Source organism: Sycon ciliatum, chromosome 4, assembly GCF_964019385.1.
Source record: "Sycon ciliatum chromosome 4, ocSycCili1.1, whole genome shotgun sequence".
Lineage (NCBI taxonomy): Eukaryota > Metazoa > Porifera > Calcarea > Leucosolenida > Sycettidae > Sycon > Sycon ciliatum.
Genome location: NC_088646.1, coordinates 7,697,305 through 7,713,434, shown reverse-complemented (window position 1 = coordinate 7,713,434; position 16,130 = coordinate 7,697,305). Strand labels below are relative to the sequence as shown.

At 47.2% G+C, this 16,130-nt stretch overlaps 1 protein-coding gene across 3 annotated transcripts; it reads left to right on the top strand.

The window, feature by feature from the left end:
* Window positions 1–1,300: 1,300 nt before the first annotated feature.
* Window positions 1,301–15,411, top strand: LOC135814221 (intraflagellar transport protein 46 homolog). Of its 3 annotated transcripts, XM_065327310.1 has the most exons (15): window positions 1,301–1,636; window positions 2,353–2,512; window positions 3,945–4,147; window positions 5,114–5,205; window positions 7,434–7,508; window positions 8,040–8,133; window positions 8,399–8,480; window positions 9,145–9,197; window positions 9,411–9,478; window positions 9,681–9,725; window positions 10,186–10,252; window positions 11,353–11,413; window positions 11,701–11,786; window positions 13,254–13,401; window positions 14,522–15,411. In XM_065327310.1, exons 1-15 carry the CDS (start codon window positions 1,595–1,597, stop codon window positions 14,632–14,634), a joined length of 1,389 nt encoding a protein of 462 aa, XP_065183382.1. In that variant the 5' UTR covers window positions 1,301–1,594; the 3' UTR covers window positions 14,635–15,411. The 3 variants fall into 3 exon arrangements, with proteins under 3 accessions (XP_065183382.1, XP_065183383.1, XP_065183384.1); XM_065327311.1 differs by lacking the exon at window positions 13,254–13,401 and having other exon boundaries at window positions 1,303–1,636; XM_065327312.1 differs by lacking the exons at window positions 1,301–1,636; window positions 2,353–2,512; window positions 3,945–4,147; window positions 5,114–5,205 and adding an exon at window positions 6,695–7,163.
* Window positions 15,412–16,130: the final 719 nt, after the last annotated feature.

The following is a 16,130-nucleotide window of genomic DNA, read 5'->3' as shown; positions in this document are numbered from 1 at the left end:
CCCTTGCTATTACCTCCAAGTTATATGCATGGTCTATGTACCATAAACTTAAAAACAACGTTTAACGGACACAATTCGTGAAAAACGAAGGAAGGAGGAAATGACAAAGGAAACCACTGGAAACAGACTAACAAGACATTGACTGAACGAGGCTGCACTGCAAGGCAGCGGTGGCGATGGGGTGTTGCAGGCTCCGCTGATCAATGCCAATGGGCAATTGTCTCGGCATCAGCGCCTACTTCCCGCATCGTAGATATACATGTGTACAATAACTATACTCATTGTTAAAATGTACCTTCCCGGCAGCTCTGGTACATGACTGTATCACTATCAGTACTGCATTTCGGCCTGCGGGTCCGGTTAGTATCAAGATTGGTAGGATATAAACTCGGATGTTGAGCCAATAGTAATATGCGAAGAGAAACGGACCTATAAGTTACCTATAAGTTGGTTTGCGCTTCGTAGATGTGTTGGAACTACATAATCAATGTAGGTGTCAGGTCGTCGAATGTCTCAATATCCCTGTCACTTGTCAGTGTTGTGTCTTGTTGTCGCGGCACTATCTCACTACTAGTATACTGTTATCTCGTTACCTTGGTTACCTTGGTGGACTGTTAGTCATAACTGGTAACTTATACTAAGTTATAGGTCCTTTTCTCTTTACATATTGGTAGGATACAGATTTAAATAAGCTGCTGATGAAGTGACATTCAAGTCGCTAGCCTAAACTACACACAAGTACAGTAACTTGAGAGAGAGAGAAGTTGAGTAAGGCCTAGGCTAAGGCCGTAAGCATGGTAAGGACTAGCACTAGTAGCAGCACTTAGGGTTCCCTGTAACAAGACGGCAACGTCTGTAGGGCCTTCCCTATCAAAATAATAAATTCTACTACTACTACTAGTAGTACTAGTACTACTACTACTACTAGTACTACTACTACTACTACTACTACTACTACTACTACTACTACTACTAGTACTAGTACTACTACTAGTAGTACTACTAGTACTACTATTAAGCCTAAAGGCTAAGGGCGTACTAAAAAAAGTCGTCATGTCAGAAATCAGAAATAGTTGTCACCATGACGATTTCACCGGGGCAACGCGGCACGTTGAGCGGTACCGCTATTTTTACGGTGTCTGGAGTCTGATCTGACGACCACCAGTCCATGTATGATGAAGCATTGAACTGAAGGCATGATCTACACAATGCAGCACAGACTGTACTGTTGTGTCGTGTGTGTGTCAGTGATACACATACACATCTACACGGCGCGAAAATAATTCCATGATTTCTCTTTCTTGTCATTTCATTTCTTCACGTAACAGTGCAGTTGCTCTCAGCTCTCTAGCGATTCGAGGTTAGCCTGCTGCTACTGCTAGTGTTCGAGTTCGCTCATGCAGGACCGCAAAGCTACTGCATGCTGTTATTGGTGACTACGATAGTGCGGGTCCAGCGGTCTGCGCCATAGCACACATAGGCAACATTGGCCGTACCAGTGAACCAAATCTTCTTTGAACTGGATTTTCGTTCATTTTCACCACATAGGGAAAGCATTGTTCTTGTGTCGGAGTGGTGACGACGGAACAAGGGAATGGATGACTCCGAGGTGGGAGGTGACGACGCACAGTTCCAGGTGAGACCTGCGATCTGATCATCCAACATACCGCCACCAATACAACTAACTACACTAGCCCGCTCACTGGGTGAGGGGATCATACTAGCTAGTAGTAGAAACAAAGTAGTTTATTATGGCATGCACTTTTTTTTCTTTTTTTTTCTGAGTTCACGTAGCTGTACAATGTGAGGAAAATGTTATTAACTCCAAAACACGAAAAAGGCCAAAACCTAAACCAAGAACATATGCAATAACATGTTATTTATAAAGACAGGACAAGTGAATAATTAGTCAGTCCATTGTTCATGATGATCTCCGACTGCTGGGTTTGTAGCTATTGCAACTGATATAGTAGCGAGGTTCTGCTCAACGTGAAACTTTGAGAAACCACGTAGATAGCAGGTGTCTGGGTTAGAGCCTACGGCTTTTGTGTGCTTTGGGTCCAGATTTCTACGCATAGATGAGGTTCTCTACGTTGTGGCACACGCAAAGAAAATGCTTACGGATCTGCTGGGTATCATTCAAATGCAGGCAGGCAACTGCCAAATTTTGAACACTGAGAGATTCCCAGTACACATTCCACGTGGCTTCTCTACGTGGATGTAGAGCAGACCAGGTTTGTTATATGTTACGGGAACACAAATAGTGCTCCTGGGATTCTTCGCGTCACGTTCCTGAAATGTAGAGCAGAACATCGTTGATATGATTTGTATTCACGTGTGTACATTGCGTAGACTCGGCGCATAGATAACGAACATTACGACGAGGAACTGCTCGTTGTGGATGGTGAGAACGTACCAAGTCGTGCTAGCTACATGGACCAAGAATCAGATCGTGGTAACAACGAACAAGATCGGCAAAGAAGAGTGGGGGAGAGTGAACGACCATACGGAAGTAGGTGATCATGATTGAGCGTGAGACAGTCATGTGACGCACACACGTATGTGTGTGTGTGTGTGTGTGTGTGTGTGTGTGTGTGTGTGTGTGTGTGCGCGCGTGCGTATGTGGGTGGATGGGTGAGAGAGAGAGAGAGAGAGAAATGAGTTCATGTAGTGCACCAATGGTACATACCCCCCCGGCCAGATACATGTATTGCCCAGCTCTGCATGTGGGGTTCCGGGACGATGAGGAAAACTCACATCACGTGGTCACAACTGTTACATGCATTTCTCTCATTTTCATGTAGTCCTGTGCTTTTTTTTTCTCTCCTCTCTCCTATTTTGCTTTGCTTTTCCATCACATAGAAGCACCCCCTGGGCAAGCTTCCCAAGTGAATGAACATTCGGGGAAGGGGGGAGGAGGTCATATGCTTTTGATTGTTACGTACTGCTGAGACTGTTGCCATGTAGAGTTTAGGCGGAAAAACATGACAAGCACCAATGTTAGGAAAGGATTCTAGAATTCGGCTCAGTGCCACCAACAAGTCAAGGTGCATCTTTATGCAAAAGTTCACATTCAAATTGAGGCCAAAGGAACACTTTAAACTGCTACCCAAATATGAACTTCGCCATGAAGTCACAAAAATGAATCTTTAAACTCGGATACTGAGCCAGTAATAAAATGTAAAAAAGAGAAGAAAAACATGAGAACGAGTTATACAGCAACTATCCACATGTTCAATGCGCAAACCAACAGCCTTCCAACTTGGAAGGTTCATGGTTACGTAGGACCGGAGAGGGGAAGGTGAGCGCAGCGAAAATGTGCACAAGCTAAGTCCCACGGCAACAAAGAATGCCGACTGTTACAGGACGATGACGAGACCAGTTAATAACATGGCAATTCGGTCTAACTACAATTCGAAGCAGCAAAGCAACACACCACCCAACTTGGATGGGTCAGCAATATCAGAGATAAAGGAAGGGGGACGCTTTGCGAAAACGAATTGTACAAAACCGGACGCCAATATCTAACGGTACTGCTCATGCATGACACTATTGTGGACGAGTTGACTACAGCTGTTGGTTGACTACAGTTGTTGGTTTGCGCACTGGAGATGTGTTAGAGCTAGGTCTCGGGTCGCTGAATATCTCAGTAGCCTGTCAGTTGTGTGCCCTAGTCATTGCACGTTCTGACCGTTTATCGTGTTGCTACAGTCGTGGATAGTTGCTGCATAACCCGTTCTCATGTTTTTCTTCTTTTTTAAATGAATCTTTTTTTAAAGATTATCCAAAATATAACGAAATGGATATATTGCTGTGTCTCTTCACCTCACTCAAATTGTTTGATTGTGTCACATTACATTCTACTACCAGTATTACATGCAGTAATGAGCAGAGCAATGCATGGTCACACGTCTCCTTTGCTGATGCCCACTGTACATGTGCAGTGAACTTAGCCCCACCTCAGCAATTAGTCATGCCCACCCCGCCACAGTCTGACGATGCCAGAGGACTAAATGATGACGACAGAGGTGATGATGGCGTTGAAGATGATGATGGTCACAGAGCAGCAGCGGCGGCGGCAGCAGCGGCAGTAGCTAATCGAGAGCGCTTGCAAGGTCATGCCGAAGTCTCACCTCTGCAGCACGAGGTACATGTGCGCTGGAGTGTGTCAAATTCGAGCTGATCTTGCTGTTGCACCATACTAAGTCCTACAGTCCATTCATTGGAAACTGACACCCTAACTTTTTGGTGTCTCTCTCACATAGTTGTAGATATCGTGAAAACAAGAGTACATTCTGCATTGTGTGACCCGTGCAATTACTCCTTGCCACATTTGAGGCCAGAAAAGTCCAAGAACAGGGAAATAGAAATTCAGCCAGGTTTTACAAAATTAGGACAGGTATGCGATGGCAAAATGTGTGGAGAAGCAGATCCAAAACCCAGATTTTTTAGATTTAAAGTGGGTTTTTGATCCTCAATTCGGCCCAAATCCGACTTTCAAAAGCCAGCGGGCCAGTTTCCGATGAATGGACTGTACTCGTGTCCATTTGAAGTACTGTGAAACCTATCAAAGCTCTAGGGTGATGAATGTGGCCGCTATGGACAGGTGGCATTTTTTTTCCTCTTTTCAGGCAGTTCACTTCCCGAACCGATCCTTTGAAATTCTTCATAAGCACGATCTTAAAGAAGCTCTTCTTATGAATGATTATGTCCCTGATGTTATGATTTACACAGGCAGGTATAGTGCACTAGTGGGATGGTCGAAGACCATGATTGAGAAAGAGAGGGTACCAGGATCAAGTCCTGATTGGAAGCGGAAGGATTTTTCCCGGCAGCGGTGCTGCGACCCACTTTGTGGGGGGGGGGGTCTGTCCTACTCACCTTGCACCGCTTTAGGAGCTGCATCTGCGCCTTGATCCATGGAGAGTGGTGGCGTTACTACGGATGCGGAAAACTGGGCCTCCAGCCAAGTATCACACAAGCCGTGAATTTTTATTTTTATTTCCCTATAGTCCATGTAGAACGGAACGTCTCTCCCGTAAACTGTCAGTGAATGCACCCATCCCGCTCTGTAACCACCGCCGACGGCATTTGCTGGTGTTCTAATGTGCAGAGAGATGGACAAGCCGGTCGGAACAGTGAGGATCCTGGTGACTCTGAGGAGCTAGAGGATGGCAGCGAGGATGAACAGGGCGACAATGTGCCGTAAGTGGACCTTGCTTGACCATGGACTCGGAGTGTTGTCTCTCTCCCTATTACATTCCTGACAATCCTGTACTTCTTGGTCCACGCACATTTCTACCGCCCGAAATACTCACAAGTTCTCGAGACATCCTGCTGCTCTGACTTGCTTTCCTTTTTAGCCTTTTTGTACACCTGGGCCACAGTGGCATTCTCCCAGGTGGCGTACCTGTGCTAGGCTTGACGTACTTAAACCAATTACCCAAGTGGGGCAGAAGTAGTAGAGTTACATGTGTAGCCGGTGTTGGAACAGTGCTGAACTTGCCATCATTAGCATTCTTACAGTTATAGGCCTTTGATCCGGTCAATGTTGGTTCGAGTAAGCCCTACTGGAGTACTATCACGGCAATACAATGAGCACGCGTTACAACTGTACCTATGCGGTCTGGCTTGGTTATTTCAGTCCATTGCCTTGATAGGCACAATGTACAAATGCCAGAAGACCGTGGTGAAATAGTGCATGAAGTAAAGTGAGAAAAGCGGACACAGTGTGGCCGAGCATGACATAGCATGTCACAAAGTGGAGAGCCTTACAGCATGTTACCTCTGATCTTCGTGCACAAGGCGATGCTTTATGCAGACCGTGTATCCCCGATTAAAAGTCACACCCCCATTTTCAGGTTTCAGCCATATTGTTTCAATATATTCACATAGCGTAGAATATTACACTCGACTGTAAGTCGCACTCCTTTCTTTGCCCTTGAGAGTTTAGTGCAAAACGGTGTGACTTTATACGCCGGTATGTATATAATACAGTAGTGCGTGCTACAGTCGTCCTTCCTTAATCCAGCACTTTATAAATCAGCACCCTCTATAAACCAGCAAATTTTTCAGTAACCAAATGGTCCGACTCTACATGCACATTGCAGCAGTCAATCGAATTTGTTAATCCAGCACCCTCCCTAATCCAGCACCCTCCCTAATCCAGCAGAATTTCCTTAGCACAAATGGTGCCGGACTACAAAGGGACCACTGTACTACTCTCTGCTTTCTCACACCGAGTGCAGGTAGCACCGCTTTTGCAGCTGAGCACCCAATCCATTTTGCGAAAGCCCAAGTACGAGTGCTACCTAAACTTAGGTGGAAATATGAGCGCAATGTTTCACACGGCGCACGTGTGGGGACCGTGATAGCATTGGCATTTTTCTGTGTGGAATCTGTCACCTCCTTGCCGCTTCTAACCATACCTCGCTCTTAAAGTTAAATACTTGTGCACGAGCATCCCCATTCTCTTTTTTCCGTTTAGTCTCATGCAATACAAACCTGCTGGCTATGTGGCATTTGCTTGAAACCGATTGTCACGCATCCTTTCTGGTTGAACCATTATTTACGTGTCGATGTGATTAGGTCACCAAACTACGGTCATAGGTACTGTCAACGTTTTCGTCATACAGCAAACTGGATAAAGTGATAACCAAGGAATCGTGTTCACGTTGCCTGTGCGTGTGTGCATATGCGTGTGTGCAGCGCGTATATACCTACTCCTTAGTGGTAGCAGTACTCATTAGCAGGTTAGATAGCGTCAGGGACTTGGTGGCGCGTCCGACCAGACCGCTGTACTGGCACGTTCAAGCACTGAGCATCACTCGCTGTTCCTTGCAGCGTCTGCAAGACCAGTGTACTGGAGCGAAGACGACGTTTGTCGCGATGGCGAGAAAAGAAAGCGGAGCCGAAGGACCCAGTGAGAGCACAGGCGGGCCAGGCGCTCCTCCTACGCTTGCTAGCAATTTTAGTGTAGGTGCGTTCTTCAGGCAACTGGATGCGGACGTAAACAGTTCTGAGCCGAACAAGGCGGAAGCGCACGCATCCTCGCCTGATGCTCCTCCTGATGACGTGCACAGTGCTCCCCCATGTCCACCAGCACCGAGGAGGCTCAGCAAGTTACCATCACTCGTACCTGAATATTCTGGACAGGACCCAGTGTATGTATTGTGTTGAGGTATCTCTTAGAGGAGTACTGTGCCTTCCTGTACTGGATAATTTTAAAAAGCACACTGGAGAGTATGGTGCGCCCAATCTGCAGACCCTACTGCTATGTCCTTTAAAGGCTTACTGTGCCTAGTTGAAGTACCCGGATTCAAATGCTATTCTGTATTTGAAAGGGGATTGCTCGAATCACTGGAGAATTTTGGCTTTCTTTCTCTAAACATGTTCGCTGCTGGCGATTGTGTATTGCAACTGTCCGTGTCCAGAATGTACGATGCTGCTGAGTATAACAACCTACCTGTAGGGGAGGAGGTGAAGGAGCTCTTCAAGCACATCACACAGTGAGTATGAGCTACCTTATTACACTGTGACACAGAACGGCAGTTAATCTTCGTAAAACAATGAAATGGAGTGGGACAGTAGTGTGTACTTACGTTATTAGTGGTGCTATGCTATAGAGGACATGCGATTATATCCAATCCGTTTAGAACTCTAGATGCTTTGGCGAAGTCGTGGCACAGCGATGCGCTAGCGACTCGCGCTGTATGCATGGCACCCACAAGTGGTTCCGCTCACTTGCGCTGTATACATAGGGCCCGATAAACGGTTTTGCTGACTCATCACCATGACGTCATTGGGTTTGAAAGTGGGACACTGAGTTGAAGAGGTCTATTAAAAATAGTTACGCTGCAGTTCTTCAGAAACCTGCTAGTATATGACCCAGGGACATTCAGAGCGCCAGAAGCATATTTTTAAAGTGTTGATACTATTCCGACCATACAACTGTTTCTTTCCCTACTTTGAAGATGTTTTAAGTCGGTGCTGATCATGTGTGTGTGTGTGTCTAACTATGTGTCAATGTCATGCTGTAGATTTTCACCAACCAATGTCAACTTGCAGACAAAGCTGCGGCCTTTCGTTCCAGAATACCTTCCGGCTGTCGGAGACATAGACGGGTTTGTTAAGGTTAGCACTGCTACATGCGCATGCGAGATAGAGAACCTAATCTGTGTTAGGTTTTGAGGGAAATGGCAATGCGGCAGGCAATCATGGTAATCGGACCGGGCGCATCTCGTACTTGATCCAGGGGATTTCCAAACTAATGTTATTCGACGAATAGTACGCCGAGTATAGTACATGCACCTCACCGCAGGTGACTTGCGCACGTGTGCAGCTTGTATCACTTAGGTATATGTTGTACTCGCGAATGATGTTGCATGTGCTCGTGCAGGTTGAGAGACCGGACGGGAAGCCGGAAATGCTCGGCCTGACAGTTTTAGACGAGCCGTGTGCAAAGCAGTCTGATCCAACAGGTTGGTTCCACTCGCATCCTCGTGTGTTCCGTGTGTCTGTCATTGTGCTGTGCTGGATGCTTGTACGGCGTGCCTCACAACCTACACATACAACCCCCACAGCACTCCCACAGCACTCCCACAGCACTCCCACAGCACCCCCACAGCACTCCCACAGCACTCCCACAGCACCCCCACAGCACCCCCACAGCACCCCCACAGCACTCCCACAGCACTCCCATCCCTTGCGACTATCTACTAAAGTTGGTGTTTTGCTGCATGAGTGCTTGGTATTTACAACAACACTGCATGTGTGACAGTCCCGCATTAGGGATGATTGTGCATCCAAGTGAGAATGGATCTCGATCACGTGCCACAAGTCTCAAATGAATACGGGGTCATCCTGGTGCAGTCAGACAAAAATAGCACCATTACACCTGCAGCAGCTCTGTACTTCCTCCGTTGGTATAGTGACTATGCTTCCCAGCAGTCCTAGCATGGCTAGCATACTTCTCTGAGTTGGTAGTGGGTCGAATCGAATGTTGTGAACGATGGCCTACACGAGTGAATTCTTGGACATGAACATTCCCTATTGCTGGAAGAGACAGATAGGACAGACGCATGCACCTGGACTAACACAAGCTTACTCCAGTACCCATCATGTTGTGAATCATTCTCACTGCAGTCATGGACCTCCAGCTACGCAGAATGACAAAGGAGAAGCAAGCAAAGCACGTGGTGAGTTAGATCAGGCCATCATCATCCCAGCCGGCTTAAAGATACTGCCGATGTGGGTGTACTCGGTGAAGTACGAGTGCGGCATGATGCATTGGTACTGCTTGCTATTTACATTATCTCATCTGCCGCCGGTTGTAGCGCACACCACTGGTCTGAGTTGTGCGATCTGTTTGCTTGTTTGTGTGTCGCCTGTGTGTCGCGTGTGTTTCAAAGACCGTACACAGTATACCGGAGGGCAGCAAGAACACCAAGGCAATTGACAACTGGATAGAGAACATCACGTATGTACCAGGGTGGCGTGTTTTATCCTCTCATTTATCACACTCGTTGCAAGACACTTGGTGGTAGGACATTGTGACGGAAACCAGCTTGCAGTGTAGGACAATTGATGGAATGGCAGAGTGATGACAATCGACCAACACTGCACGTTAGAAACTGATATATGCTCACTAATAGTTACCTTTGTTTTTGTGTGCTGTACAGTGATCTTCATCGTCACAAACCACCTCCTACAGTCAACTACACCGGGTGAGAAACACTTGGGAATTGTCACTCGGGACTGTAGAGCAATTATACACGTGTGAGCGGGCAGAATGAGAGGGTACCTTAACCCACAGGGGAGGGGCTCGTAGCCCAAACCATTCCTATTTTCATACACCACAGGCTATGCATAGTTGAGTCGCCATGTATACAATATCGGCATGCTGTGCTTGGTGAAATCTTAGCCTGCCCGTTCTTCGGCACCCGGCAGTCCTGTAGTATCTGACGAAGGCAGCTGCTCCGAATGTTGCAGCGTGTGCTTCCTGCCGACGGACTGAGTGAGCCGTGAGTCCAGCCAAGTGCCAGTCAGGCAGCAGGAAACACGCGCTCTAATATTCGGAGGAGCCACCTTCCTTGGTCGGACTCAAATATGATCGAGCGTACCAACAGAAATCTATTAACTCTAACATGCCCGATGGTGTTCTGTCCTCCTCTTTTTGTGCCCTAGACCCATGCCAGATATTGAGTCGCTCATGAAGGAATGGCCAGCAGAGTATGAGAAATCACTCAAGGATGTACGTAGCCCTGTGACAACACTTTCCTTCAAAACAGTTGTATTAATTAGCTTGCCCTTTACTTTCAGAACGAACTAAGATGTTGCGACATCGGCGGTAATTGGTGAAGAAAGTGGTAGGGTGACCTCCGACGTTGGGAATACCCACCTTACTTCCAGAAGCTATGCAAAATACGTTGCGTTTGCCGTAACCAGGTTCCGTCGTGTTTTATTTCATGTCTGTGTGTAGTATGTGTCGGCTATGTTGGCATGTCACATGACTGATCATGTGACCAACCCAAGAGTTGTACAGTGTAGGTGCTGTGGCCGCAGTGCAGAGTGCAGAGGGCAGAGGGCTGGCAGCATCCGCGTTTACACGTATCGCGTGGCTGATCACCAGCTTAGCTAGCTGAGGAAAATGAGTTCATATGATGGCCTAAGTTAGGTTTAAAAAAAGAGCAAGCATAGCAGGGAAGAGGGGGAGGGGGGGGGGCTGAGCTGGCAGCTCTCTGGTTTCCTTGATGGACGTGCCACTGTCCTTGGCTCCCTCACAGTCAAAGACGACGTGCAAGGTTCTAATGACTGTAGAGACTCGGTGTCGTATCAGTCCCCAGACAGTTGCTTGGCACACGATCAGGTCTGTGTGGAAACACCACCTGCCTAATTTAGAAGAGCAATTTTTTCGTATACTGGTGTGCGGAACACTACCAATGCTCTAGTTATACTGGTGTGCGGGAACACTACCAATGCTCTACTGTACTGAAAGGAAGAGTAGTGAGCACATCAACATTCTATCTGACTGGATCAGCACTCTGCCCTGGCCTATCTGACTGGATCAGCACTCTGCCCTGGCCTAATTCTATCTGACTGGATCAGCACTCTGCCCTGGCCTAATTCTATCTGACTGGATCAGCACTCTGCCCTGGCCTAATTCTATCTGACTGGATCAGCACTCTGCCCTGGCCTAATTCTATCTGACTGGATCAGCACTCTGCCCTGGCCTAATTCTATCTGACTGGATCAGCACTCTGCCCGGCCTAATTCTAAGACCATCACGGCGCTCTACATGTACATAGCTGGTGTTGTTTTCAAAACATAGTGCTATCCTATCTCTATGTACAGCTGCCACTACCATCTGCTGACCTGGATTGTGACCTCGCTGCATATGTAGACATTGCTTGCGGTAAGTTACTACAGAGGTCATGCCATTGACTGTGTTGTCTAGCTAGTGCGGAGAGCCACCCCAGTGGGTTTGCGTCTTGCCGTGAGCAAACAGTATAAGATTGGGATGCGATGGGGTTTACCCTGTTTCCCCGGCCTATGGCCTTTGTTGGACAGCAGATCTGCCAACCAGTGCAGAGCAATGACTCGCTTTGGCGTGGTGTTAACGCGTGTGCATGTGTGTGTGTGTGTGTGTGTGTGTGTGTGTGTGTGTGTGTGTGTGCCCCCCCCCCCCTCTCTTCAATGCAGGCTTGTTGGACATACCGGTACATAAGAGTCGCATAGAAGCACTTCACGTGATGTTCAGTCTGTACGCGGAGTTCAAGAGCTCGCAGGTATGTGCAGCACTCGGCGTCACACACTGTGGTGACACTGTCTTGGCGTGGCACGGCAAAGTGCTTGTTCTGCATGCCCGTGCATGCTTATCATTGCAGTGAGAGAGTGCTCTCAATTTACTGTGTGAAGCCCAGGTTTTGGATGTGCACACTTCACAATCATGCAGGGCCAGCAGTGCAGTTCCTGGAGAACTGAAACTGAGAATCGTGCCTATGGGACAGTAACGGGTCAGTGTCTAGGACAGTAGTCTTGGTGGTGGTGGTGGTGGTGGTAGTGTGGTTAAGGGAGAAAACATCAATGAGGTATTATAATGTTCCCAGCGTGACACAATCCTAACTAAACTTTGATCGTGCTCAGTCTGGGTTTGCATGGATACGCTGTGTTTATGACCCGTGTTTGTAAACAACATCTGTACTTGTATAATTATTACCGTATGTCGGCGCCTTTAAAGCCATGGCCTTATATTCGAAACCCCGCTGCTTTCCTAGCTATTTTAGGTGTAAAATGACTCACCCACTACGCCATGCCATAAAAGTCAAAGTCCACACAGAAAATTCAACCTAAATCCACTTGTTCACCCTTCCTGCTGGGTTGTAAGTTTGATAGTATAGTACTTATTCCTTCATTTTTACAAAACCTACTTAAAATGTCATTTCATTTACGAAGCCCATGGCTTTATAACTGAGACTGGCTTTATAATTGAATATACCTCCATGGCTTTAAAGGTGCGGACATACGGTATGTATAACTGCTAATCAGTGATCGCAATACTCTACAGTCTCTAAGGTGTCTTGGTCTTGTTTTGAAATGTTCAAAAATGCGAGTGCTTTGCTTTGACTTGAGCTTACGCGTGTTCATATGCATGATGAATAGGGTGTGGTACATGCATACGCCGTAGTGGTAGTAGTACATTGTATGCCGTTTGTTCACATGCTTGAATGTCGGGGTATGAATGAATACAAAATGCAATGAAGCTGAGCACCGCAGTGCATGGCATCCTCAAATCTTCTTCAGGTATATTGGTGATGGCCAGAACTCCTGGCAGCATAATAATCGAACCCTCTTCAACTGTGCATGTGTTCATTCTGCTGAAGAAGAAAAAACACTCGTATCCTTCAATGATGTCACGTCAATCCACTAATTGCCTAACCAGAACGGCCTCAATACATTGTAACTTTAGTGGTCCCTGGTTGATGCCATTCTCCTGACAGACATGTGATGGCTTTCTTTCTACTGACAGACATGCGGTGACTTTCTTGACCCAACTTAACCAATGCTGTCTGTCTATGCACAGGCACGACTCAGAACTTAACGCTAAAATCGTGTTCATGTACCACTTGAACTTAACCCGTTGGGCTTTTACCAGTCGCCATGGTTTCGACTGGTATGCACGTGATAATGCACTACTAGAGATCACTGATAACTTAAAATGATTAACATTACCTGTCACGTTGAACTGAATGCAGATTGCGCTCGGTAAGCTACCTCGGCGCGGCAGCATCCTACGACAAGCGGCGCCTGGCAAGGAGTCGGGAGATCGTGCCGGTCGTAGCGTTAAGGAGGTCCAGGCATGGCTGAAGGGTCCCAAGAAAGTGTCATTTGCAGAAAGTGAAGGTGACCAGACGGATACTGTTGCTCCATAATGCAATAATGATGCATTGATTCGCCACGTGATGCATTGATTTCGCCGCGTGATGCATTATTCATACTACACTGTCGTGGTGCATGGTGCATGATGCGATGCCATTGATTGACGTGGCACTCTGTGAGGGTGTGAGGCTGGCAGAAAGTTGTTTTTAACGTTCATGTGGTAGTGGAGATGTACATGTACCAGTGTGCATAATGGATGCATGTCATAGTGCAGGTACTGGATGCATGTCATAGTGCAGGTTTCAAAGGCCCTATTGTGCCCTTCTTGCATGTCTACTCACCAATGTACATGTTACCCCTCTGAGTCATTGACATTGACTCTGGCTTTTTTCCGTCAAAGGTCATTTACACATCACCGCATGCTCTCATTCTTCTTGAGTTGTGGCTTTTGTTTAGAAAGAAAAAGAGAAAAAAGTCCACCGTACTGCTCATTGAAGTCCGATCGACTCAGCCAGGGTCGTACCGCCGGCGCTGTGCAACCGCAGACCTAGGAGCACAAGATCGGATTACATCGAGCAGCACTGTAGTCACACATTTAGGCGGGCAGACGCTTTCTCCCCAACCCAGCAGTGTCTGATTGCAATAATCTTCCAATACTAACCACCTGCCACAGGTGGCCAGTGAACAGGTTTTTGCTGCACTGCAACAGGCCGGCGAGGCCATAGTGTAGACCTGATTTCTGACCACTCTGTAACAGGTGCAAGGTACGTAGGGGATTTTGTGGGGGGGGGGGAACTGACTGATTTCAGAGGGCTGTAATCATGACCGGACCGATTCTGGAGCTTTCTCGCGTTAAATATAACTTGTGTAACAGTTACTTGTGTGTTTGTATGTACATGTAGTTGTATGGTGAATGCATGTTTGGTAGCTTAGGCCTACCTGCTAAAATAGCAACTGACTTGCTTATCATGACTTCACTTTCGGATAGCCAACCCGCTTCATTTCCCCTCACACGGTCTTCTTGCCACTCTTTCTCACCTCCAATTCTGTTGATTGTGTCCTATTTGTAGTCCAGGTTTTCTGTTGGGTCTTCAAAAAATCTGAAGGAATCTGTTCCTTTGTTTCTGTGTTCAATTGTGTACAGCACTTCCAGAGCAATCCGAGCCAAGCCCAGAGCAACCCGGGTCAGCTACAGAGCAACCCAAGCCAAGCTCAGAGCAACCCGAGTCAACCACAGACGGGGACAACAGCCGATGATGGCGGACAAGCTGGGAGCTGATTGACGATCGGATGAAACACGATTGCTGTAGATGATACGAAGCCTTCTTTCAAACGAATACTCTACTTTTATGCAGGTTGTGCCGCTTGGCCGACTCACCTCGGGGAACTCTCACCCAACAAGACAGTGCTCTATAAAGCCATACAACCCATTCCTTCTCTCAAGTGTTGTTATACCGTCCTCATCCTAGTGCGTTAGCTGTATTCAGGAAAACAGGTAGCGTCAGAAAACCGTGATCTCTTCCAATACTGCGAGGGGCTTTGGGCTCAGCCTCAACTCTTTCCTTCAACGCTCCATCAAGTGACTATACCGACGCAGGATGCTTCTTGCAGCATCTTTAGCAGAATAAAGAATAAGGAATGTTGCCGTGCCTCCTTTGCAGCAGCACAACATGTCATTGATAGTGCGCGCAGTTCGCCCGAATCAAGTTTTGTATTTGTGCACTGGCCATGTATTATCAGTGGTCACCTGACCACTTGCCGGCTCACCACTCGGCTATGTCACCTATCATCAGCATGAGCTAACCAGTACCTTTGCACGCACACGTCTTCCGTATGGATGGGGATGTCGACATTATGAAGTTTTCCGGTTTTCGACGCAGTTACGTCGATGTCTTCATATGCAGTGCGTAAAGTTTTGCGTGCACACAGTCAGACTATCAAACCATGACTGTATACCTATCAAGGCATTCACTTTTTTTGTTTGTAAATTTCATAGTAAAATGTCACAACGTAACAGTCAGTTGAAGTACTGTACAGCTCGGCGTCCATTCTGTGTGAGTATGAGGAATCGGTTTATGTTTCCTATGGGTATAGACTCAATGGGCCAATGACTTTAAAAAGTCTTTCTTCTCCTCAGTGGATGCATATTAGCAAGAGTACCATGACAGCCATTGTACTCTTGATAAGTGTACTATTCCGGTGCTAGACCAGGCAGGCACAGTGGGTTGGTCAAAGACCATGATTGAGATACGAGAGGTACCTGGTTCAAGTCCTGCCTGGGAGCGGTTTTTCCAGCCGTGCTGCTACCCACAGTCAACTGGGAACTTGTGGCCAGGCACAAGGAGTACATGGATGCAGCTAATGCCAGTAATGGGGTCGTTCTCGGCACTTGTGCCAGTGGTTGTGAGACTTATCCAGTCACCCCCGGCCCACCGTTAGGCGCTGTATCTGCCGCTAGGATTTACCGGGTGTTAGCGGCCGTCGTGAGTTCCCTTCGGGAACGGACACGATAATTTACTTTATTTTATTTTATTCCGGTGCTAGCAGAGAAACGGTGGTTAAACCGGCATGCCTGGTGAAAAGGCGGTAAATGCACGCCTGGCCACATAGTCCACTCTAGGCTGCAAACTTCTGGCAAAAAGCAGTCCTTCTGATCTCTCAACTATTGTGAAGTGAAAGGACAAGACCTACCTTGCAGGGTCAGCACCCTCCCAACAACAGCAACGAGAGTGGCAGCGACATGTGGCATAGAC

Excerpts from the sequence above, each read along its gene's own strand:
- LOC135814221 (XM_065327310.1), top strand. The coding sequence starts at position 1,595 with ATGGATGACTCCGAGGTGGGAGGTGACGACGCACAGTTCCAG. Across the intron at positions 8,134-8,398 it reads ACATAGACGGGTTTGTTAAG|GTTGAGAGACCGGACGGGAA; the intron begins GTTAGCACTGCT and ends GTGCTCGTGCAG. Across the intron at positions 9,726-10,185 it reads CCTACAGTCAACTACACCGG|ACCCATGCCAGATATTGAGT; the intron begins GTGAGAAACACT and ends TTTGTGCCCTAG.